This window comes from Rhineura floridana, chromosome 22, assembly GCF_030035675.1.
Source record: "Rhineura floridana isolate rRhiFlo1 chromosome 22, rRhiFlo1.hap2, whole genome shotgun sequence".
Lineage (NCBI taxonomy): Eukaryota > Metazoa > Chordata > Lepidosauria > Squamata > Rhineuridae > Rhineura > Rhineura floridana.
The window spans coordinates 9,743,581-9,752,382 of NC_084501.1; the positions used below are offsets into that span (position 1 = coordinate 9,743,581).

The following is an 8,802-nucleotide window of genomic DNA, read 5'->3' on the forward strand; positions in this document are numbered from 1 at the left end:
GGAGCCCTTTCCATATCTATAGCTGGGGGTCTCTGCTTGTTGGCTTCAACGCCAGGATCGCTTGTCAGGTATTTTGTGGTGCGGTTCGGTTTGAGGGTGGGCGATGAATGCAGGCCATCTTCCACCCAAAAGGGCACAGCATGATGGCAGCAGCAGAAGCCTCTTGACTTTGTGTGTGTGTGTGTGTGTGTGGTGCACAGCTGGCCCACCCTCTGAGTGCCCTCTAACTCCACCCCTAATCCCCGTGCCAACTATGTCCTTGTGACCCTGGCTCAGTGTCCTCATTGTCTTGCGTCTCTCCTCCCCGCTCCCCCCCCCCACTACCACCATGTTGCCGCACACAACCAGCCAGGGACAGGAGTGTCAGTTACCTCCCCGGGCAGATCCATTCCAGCTGGCGCTCAGAGGCCTTAGAGAGGACTAGCCTTGTGAGCAAGCTTAGTGCAGCCCCTTCTTTTTTATTGTTATTGCTGTAGCAGCCATCAAGGAGGGGTGGGGGAGCCCCTTCTCTACCCTTTCAGCTCTCTCCTGCAAATGGGGCAGAGGAGGGGCCCCTCTCCGAGGAGACACGAATCAGCCACTCAAGAGGCAAAGGGCCAGCCGTGGGCAAATGGGCTCAGGTATGAGGGGCCAGCTGAAGCAGCCGACAGGGGACCTGGTAGCCAAATCTGGAGGGGCCACGCCAGAGAGAAGCTTCCTGGAAGTGGAGCTCAGGAGAGAGGGCTGAAGGTGGCCTTCCTCCCACCAGGTTGGGGGGGGGGGCTGAGGAACCGTTGCCAGGCTGACGCGAAGTGGGAGCCGCCTTGCTGTCTCTAGGAGCAGGTCCCCATCTAGCTGCCTGCCCCTCCTCCCTGGGAACCCCAGGCCTGGCTTGCAGCTCGGGAAGGAGTTTGGCCGAGTCTAACTGAACAGTGGAGCAGGCCAGGTCTGCCTCCCTGTGCCCTCCTGCCCGTCCGTGGCTGGCCATTGCCGAGGGCTCCCCCCAGCCTCTGCTGCAGCCGTCGTTCCTGCAGGTGAACCGTTGCCTGGGCCGCTGGGCCGGGAGTGAAGCAGAGGGCTGGTGGGAGGAGGCATGGGGCCTGCAGGCCAGCCGTGCCTGGGAAGGCGGTGGGCAGGGAATGCAGCAGAGCACCCTATCCGTTTTGGGGGCAGCAGCCGAGCGTCCTAGCTCATTCTCAGGGCCGCACAAGGCTTTTGGAGCCCCGTGGGGCCTCCCCCAAACTCCGCTCCTTCCCCGCGACACGGTTTTGGCAGGGCAGTGGGGAGGGAAGGCATCCTGGGGGGCCCTGTCCACCCCAGCTCCCCTTTTTGTGAGAATCCAGCCAGGAGAGTCTTGCAGCTGGGGGCTCAAGGAACCCCTCCCCTCAAGGGCAGCTATTTCCGGTGTGTGCGGATGTGTGTGAGTATCCCTTAAGATGGCTTCCCCTTTCCCACCCTGCCCTGAGAGAGGATGTGCTGTGAGGTGGGCAGTGGCTTCCTGGGAAAGCCTTTTGTCTTAATTGGGGGGGGGGAGTGCGTGTTTACGATAGGAGAGCCGATCTGTGCAGCCCAGCACCTCCTGCCCCACAAGCCCCCACTCCTCCTTTCTTTGCTGCCCTCCTTGCCCCCCCCCAGCTTCTGTTCACAGCTCTGTGGCATGAATTAGACGGTAGCAGGAATGGGGTGGGGAGGGGCAGCCACGTGCCTCTGAGGTCCCGGCCTGGCTTCCTGTCTCCCTCTCTGCACGGTCCCAGGGGCAGCTGGGCAGTGGGAACCCCTCCCTGCCTCTGGCTGAACCAGAGGAAGATCCTTGCACTTCCCTAATTTGGGGAGGGGGAGGGAGGGTTTTTTCCCCCTGGGACGCCCTCCCCCTCCACTACTAATATTTTTGGGAGGGAGGTTGGGGCACCCTGGCCTGCTCCTGTGCGGCTGACTTGGGTCGTTTTCACGCTCACTCACCCGCCCACCCACCATTCCCCCCCCTTTTTTTTTTCTTTTAGAAATCTGTCTTTCAGGTTTGCCAGAAGGTAGGCGTTCATCACTCTGGTTTTGTTCTCTGCTCCTCTTCTTCCTCCTCCTCCCTGCCGGCTTCTTCCTCTCGTCATCCTTCCCCCCCACACACACACTTCTGTGCCTTCTGGCTGCTAATGGTGTCTGTGTGTGTGTGTGTGTGTGTGTGTGTGCGTGTGCGTGTGCTCGCACAGAGCACGCTTAAAGGGACAGCAGGGACCTTGTTAGCTCCCTGCCTGGGGGACGGGGACGGGGGGGGGGAGAGGGGGGAAAGACCCCATTGGCTCTGGCCCACCTCTCAGCTGCGTGCAAATGAGCTGGCCTGGGACTTAGTGGGGGAGGAGGGCAGGCAGCGGAAGCCACAGAGGTGCTTTCTAACCCCCCCACCCCAGAGCCAGGCCTCTGCCTCCTCCTCCTCCTCCTCCTCGACTTGGGAATGCTGTCTCTTTAAAGGTGCTCACCATCTTCCTTGATCCCCCACGCTGGGCCTCTGATCTTTAACCAAAACCTTTCTCTCTCTCTCTCTCTCTCTCTCTCTTTCTCTCTGTCTCTTCCCCCCACTCCTCCCAACCCAACTAATCCCCCTTTCTCCCTGCATGGTGGCGGTTAGGAGGAGCTGGGTTGTCCCTGTGCCTCTATTGCTTGCAGCTGCCTTGAGAGTTCAGGGCAGATATGTGGGGTGGGGGTGGGGTGGGTTGCCTAGGAATCCACATGGCCCCAAATAGCAGCATATTAGCCTTGGACAGGTTTTCAATGCAATCTGGAAGATCCTAGCAATTGCTGGGGGCGGGGCGGGGAGGTTGCTGTTGTACTAGGGTCTTTTTACCTTTTATTTTCTTTTTTAAAAGAGCGAGGTTGCTAGTCCTCATGGCTGTGGAAACAAATCTGCAAAATGTGGCTGCAGGTTCTGCCTTGAAAGGCTGTGGGGTTTGTTCGTTTGTTTTTTTGACACCCCAGGGCAGGATTGAAAGCCTACGTACCTCTTTGACCCTGCAGTGTTTCCAGAATCCTAGGCTTCCTTGTTCATTCTACTTTTCAGAATAATAATAATGAAAAGATTATGTTCAGCATCTAACTGAGTTCTCTCTGTTGGGGTCAGGAAAGAGTTTGCCCTCTTGGGTCAAATTGGCTAGAAGTGCTTTTGGGGGAGGAGCTTCTCCCTCCCCCTTCATGAATAGCAAGTGCCTTAACCTGAGTAATGTTGAGCTACTTGCTGTAAGGCGAATTGTGGTGTGATGACTGAGGGATGGGGGGGGGAGAGAGGAGAAGAAGAGAGGTGTCTTGGGTGACAGGAGGGTTGTCCTAGAAATGACCCTCTCTTTCACACACACCTCCCAGTTCTCTGATCCCATGGATCGTAAGAGGCGTGTGGGGACATGAGGGTTTTCAGGTGTTTGATTGGCTGCATCCTGCCTGGTGATGGTGAGGTGGAGATGGATTCCCAAGAGCAGAGGGGGCAGCACACTTGTGAGGAGGAAGAGCCTGCTGTTCCTTGGTTGCCTCCCTCCCTCTCTGATCTGAGTGGGTATGAATCCCTGCCTGTTGCAAATCACGAGGGCTGACTGGCGGATGGGAGTGGCACTCCAGATTCTAGTAGGCTTCCCGTAGGCACATCCGGGTGGCCACAGTGAGAACAGGATGTTGGACTAAATGGACCACTAGCCTGATCCAGCAGCCAGGCTGTTCTTATGATAAGAGCGCCCTGCTGGATCAGACAAAAACACCGAAAACGCTCTAAAACATCTTTAAAAAACAGACTTTAAAATACATTAAAACAAAACATCGTTTAAAAAAGTATTAAAAACATATTAAAAAGCAGTTCCAGCACAGACGCAGACTGGGATAGGCTCTCTATTTAAAAGGCTTCTTGAAAGAGGAAGGCCTTCAGTAGGCGCCGAAAAGATAACAGAGACGGCGCCTGTCTAATATTTAAGGGGAGGGGGTTCTAAAGGGTGGGTGCAGCAACACAAAAGGCCCGCTTCCTGTGTTGTGTGGAACGGACCTTCTGATAAGATGGTGTCTGCAGGAGGCCCTCACCTGCAGAGCACAGTGATCGACTGGGTATATAAGGGTAAGACGGTCTTTCAGGTATCCTGGTCCCAAGCTTTATAGGGGTTTGTACACCGAAACCAGCACCTTGAACTTGGCCCGGTAGCAAATGGGCAGCCAGTGCAATCCTTTCAGCAGCGGGGTGACATGCTGGCGATACCCTGCCCCGGTGATCAGTCTTCCTGCCACATTTTGCACCAGCAGCAGCTTCTGGACCAACCTCAAGGGCAGCCCCACATAGAGCTCATTACAGTAATCCAGCCTGGAGGTTACCAGTGTGTGGACAACAGTGGTCAGGCTATCCTGGTCCAGAAATGGCTGAAGCTAGTAAAAGGCACTCCTAGCCACTGAGATCACCTCTAGTGACAAAGATGGATCCAGGAGCACCCCCAGAACAGACCTGAGTTGTGGGAAATCCTTTCTGAGCCACCTTGCTTTGTCATAGTAATATGTTTTGCATGCAGAAGTTCCCAGCTTCAATGCCAGGCATCTCAAGTTGGACTGGGAAAGAGTCCCTGCCTCAAACTCTGGAGAACTCCTGCCAGCTACTATACTGAGCTAGATGGGTCAATGGTCTGACTCGGCAGAAAGCAGCTGTTTGAGTGGTAATGCTTGGTAGAGTTGGAAGGGGCCTATAAGGCCATCAAGTCCAACCCCCTGCTCAATGCAGGAATCCAATTATCTATCACCATTATCTCAGTAGTCCTTGCAACAGCCCTGCAAGGTAGGCCAGTGGTGTTGTTGTTCAGATGGGGGCTGAGAGAAATAGTGGGTCCTTTTATTTAAGGCCACCTTGCGATTTCATGGCTGAGGTGTGATTTGAACCGGTAGCAGCTTGGTTCACAACTCAGCCTCTTCACCCACTACTTGAGCTCCATCTCCTCCTCTCTCCCATTGCTTGGATGTGGCTTCTGCTTGTGGTGAGGGGCTGGGGGAGAGGTGCCTTTGTGCATCCTGCATCCATGGCCAAATGGCCGAACAGCCTCCCTCTTCCCACCGCCGTGGTGACAAACCTGCCTTTCCCAGCATGCCAAGCAGAGTGTTGCATGCCGGGGGCTTGTCGACTTGGCACCAGCCCTGCTGCTGCCATAGCCAGCCCCTTCAGTGTCTGGAGTTGCCCCCTGCTGGAGATGCACGTGGTCCTGTCCCCATTGGGAGAAAAGGAGAGCAGGTCTAGGAGCTGCTAACTTGAGGATGCCTGATATCTTGTCTCCTGCTCTGTTTTTTGAGGAACCTGCATGAGCCCGAAAACAATTACCGTGTGGAGACGCTCAGGTGAGATGCAGCCAGTGCCACGGAGGCTCCCCAGCCTTTGGGGAAGGCTTTCCTCCACTCTGTCTGTTTCTCCAGCAGGGCCAGGCCGCTCCCTGGCACCTGCTCTCCGTCTCATCCATGTGCCTTCTCTCTTTCCTGTCGCTCCTGAACTACTACTAAGCTTCTCTGTATGTCTCTCTTTCTCTCTCTCTCTCCTCTCCCGCCTCTGGCTCTCGGTTGCTGATTGGGCTTGGTAAGCCTCTGGTCCCAACCGCAGCAGGGAAGGGGCGGGAGTCTTCCTCCTCCTCTCACTGCCCCTTTTTCCCCCCTTCTGCCTCCTGTCTCAGGCCTCATATGGTGGGCGGCAGCGGCGACAAAGAGCGTGACGACAACCGGGAGGCCAAACCGCGCTCGCTGCGCTTCACCTGGAGCATGAAGACAACCAGCTCCATGGAGCCCAACGAGATGATGAAGGAGATCCGGAAAGTGCTGGACGCTAACAACTGCCAGTGCGAGTTGCAGGAGAAGTACATGCTCCTGTGCATGCACGGCGCGCCAGGCCACGAGGCCTTTGTGCAGTGGGAGATGGAGGTGTGCAAGCTTCCCCGCCTCTCGCTGAACGGTGTCCGCTTCAAGCGGATATCGGGCACCTCCATGGCCTTCAAGAACATTGCCTCAAAAATCGCCAATGAACTGAAGCTTTAACAGGCTCCGTTGGGGGGCCTGCCTGCACGCGCATGGGGTGGGGGTTAGGAGTAAAAGCTGCAATTTTAACTCTGGAAGGGTTTATTTTTTGATACCCTGGTGCAGGACAAAGGAGATTGGGGGGGCAGGGGAAAGGGGCGGCAGTTGATGTTTGGGGGCATCCCCCCTCCCTCCTCCCCTGGCTGCTGGATCGCCATGGAGACGGAGTGTGTGGGGTAGTGCCTGGCAGCCACCCAGCCGGTCTCCGTGGCAACAGTAGTGGGAGCCTACCAAGGGCTGTTGGTCTCTATAGTGACTGTGTTGGGGGGCATCCCTTTTGGTCTCCGTGGCGACCATGGTACTTCCCTTTTCCTTTCCTTTTTTGTTTTCGTTGCACATGAGACAGGGTTTTAAATTTTTACGAAACACAGCAAAAAGCAAAGAGAGAAAAAGAGTGGAATCCCCCCCTCCGCTGCCAGAGCTCGCCTGCCCCCACATTGCCTTTTACCTCCCAGAATGCCTTTTGTGCACACCTTCCTCTCTCGCTCCTTGTGGTTTTGGTGGTGGTTTGGACTGTTGGGCCTGCGCTTGTCCCCTGGGAGAACCTTCCCTCTGGGCATTACTGCAGTGGCAAGGGTTCCCCTTCTGACTTTCCCTAGATGGGCCAGTGGTGGGCTAGGAGGCTCCCTCTGCCCTTGCCCACTTCAAGGCTGTTTCTCCTCTCCTGTTTTGGTCAAGGCTGTTGGAAGCCATTCTGTTCCAGTGCCTTCACTCGGATGGCGGAGGGGAGAAGCGGGACTCCTTTTGCAAGGGCCCTTCAACCCCATGGTCCCTGAGGCCACCTGAAAAAGGGGGGGGGGGTTCTAACCATGCACATTGTGCTCCTGAGCTGGGAGGCAGCCAAGGATGGGGAGGGGGTCTTGAGCCACATTGGTCCGTTTCTTCACCTCCCCTCCCCTTCTCTTCCTTGCATGCTCTGGGAGCAACATGCAGCCTGATGGGATTAAAACAGCAAGAGGTTCTGGGAGCTCAGCCTTGCTTTGTTCAGCCTGAGCCAGTTTTCCAGGCTTACGCAGGGTCATGGTTAGAACAGTTGCTCCTTCGGCCTTGTCAGTGCTCTGTTAATCGGTTCCAACCCCAAAGGCTCTCTTCCCCCTCTCCCGCCCCCACTTTGCCAGCATTTCCAGGCTGGGATGATTTCCAGCATGTTTCTTCCTGGCTTTCGGATACTCTGAAAAATACACACGCTGGACCTTGGCCACCCACCTCACTCCCACCTGGCTTGTTTCCCCAAGAGCGCCTTTGGCAGTTATAAAACTAGCACCACCATCTGCCTGTGGGGAAAAGTTGCTTGAGGGCCGTTGCTGGGAGAGGGCGGCGGGGGGGAGGGAGGGCAGTTTTTTGCCCCAAATCTTCCATTATTGAAGCATGCATAAGACAGGTCCTGCTAATGTTTATCTGCAAAAGCAGGATAGCATAACCTGCCCTTCCCTCCCTCTTCAAAACTCTTCCTCATTTGAAAGGCCAGCCGTTTCCCTCCTCTTTCCAAAGCACAAGGAAACACAGGACCCTGGCTGCTGCATTTCTCTCTCTTGTTCCTCTCCCCCCCCACCCCTCGCCTCCCCTCAAGTGGGTCTCTTCCACTGTCGTATCGCCACTTGAGAATGTATTTTCAATCCCCTTTGGGGTGATTGGGCTCCCCACCCCATAGCCCATGCTGAGCTCCTCCTACCCCACCATCACACACACACACACACACACACCTGGTTTGTATATAACTGTACTGATACCTCGGTTTTGTGAGTGGTTAATTTCTTTTTTGTTTTAATTCTGATCACAAAATGCCTTTTTTAAAAGAGAAATCATGTCCCTTTTTTGTTCATTCCCCTCCCCCCTCTAGGGACGCTGCCGTTTGATGTAGTTTTACAGGTTCTAGATTAAAACTTTCCAGAAAGTACCTGCCTGGCCTTGGCTTCCTTTGTTTCCACCACTGCCCCCAGCACTTTACCTGGAGATGTGCTGGCACTCCCCGAGATGCTGCAAACCTTGGTTGAAGGGAGTACATACTTTACCCTCCCCAAAGAGCAGGGTGTGGGTGGCTCCGTGGGGATCTAAAGCGAGGCCTAGGTGCAGCAGTTCCGAAAGCCTGGCCAGTTCCCCTTGAATGCGGGACGTTAATTCCACTTCCCATTTGCCCGGTTCCTTTTTGCTGTGTGCCGTGCCCTTGCAAACGTTGGCGAAGGAACTGGTTAAGAGAGGCAGTGCATCATCTGCATCTTAAGGTGCTATCTCCTGAATTGTGTTTGCATATGGGGAGATGCAGCGCTCCGTAAGAGGTTCCCTCTGTCCCCTTTATAGCACCATTAATTGCTAGAAGGTGGGAGTTGGCAGCTTTTACGTCAGGGAATTAGGACCACAGAGGCAATTCCTTCTGCCCTGTGTAAACCAAAAAAATAAAAGGCTGGTGGTAAAAAGCTTTTGTGTTCATCCTGTTCCAGCAGGCAGGATTCATACTAGGCAAAGTTGCAGTTGGTGTTTCTGGGCAGAAGGTACCTGGGAGGAGGCTGGGGTGGGGAGGAGAGACCTCCTTCCCCTTGCTTGTGAGGAAGGAGCTTGCCTGATTCTTCCCTTTCCCCATTTTGTATTAAAAGCCAAAGAAGAAAAAGCATCAGCTCTGGATCTGTTTTTCAGAGGGGGGAGGCCTTATCTTTGACATGCATCTTGAGACATGACAGCTTTTCTCTAGAGCACAAAATTTATCTTCTGCCTTGATCCAGCGATTCTGAACGCCACACAGTTCCCACGTTCTCTGTCGCCGCCTCAGCT

The 8,802-nt window shown here is 55.0% G+C and overlaps 1 protein-coding gene across 11 annotated transcripts in view; it reads left to right on the forward strand.

Annotated features, from left to right (window-relative positions):
- The window catches only part of MARK2 (microtubule affinity regulating kinase 2), a 144,140-nt gene extending 136,207 nt beyond the window's left edge, over positions 1 to 7,933 (forward strand). For 5 of the 11 annotated variants that reach the window (XM_061606615.1, XM_061606607.1, XM_061606610.1 and 2 more), the window contains 3 exons: positions 1,980 to 2,006; positions 5,269 to 5,313; positions 5,640 to 7,933. In XM_061606615.1, coding sequence (XP_061462599.1) covers positions 1,980 to 2,006; positions 5,269 to 5,313; positions 5,640 to 5,997 — 430 coding nt within the window. In that variant the 3' untranslated portion in view covers positions 5,998 to 7,933. The remainder of the gene's footprint in view (positions 1 to 1,979; positions 2,007 to 5,268; positions 5,314 to 5,639) is intronic. The other 6 variants (XM_061606617.1, XM_061606613.1, XM_061606616.1 and 3 more) reach the window with 3 other exon arrangements.
- Positions 7,934 to 8,802: the final 869 nt, after the last annotated feature.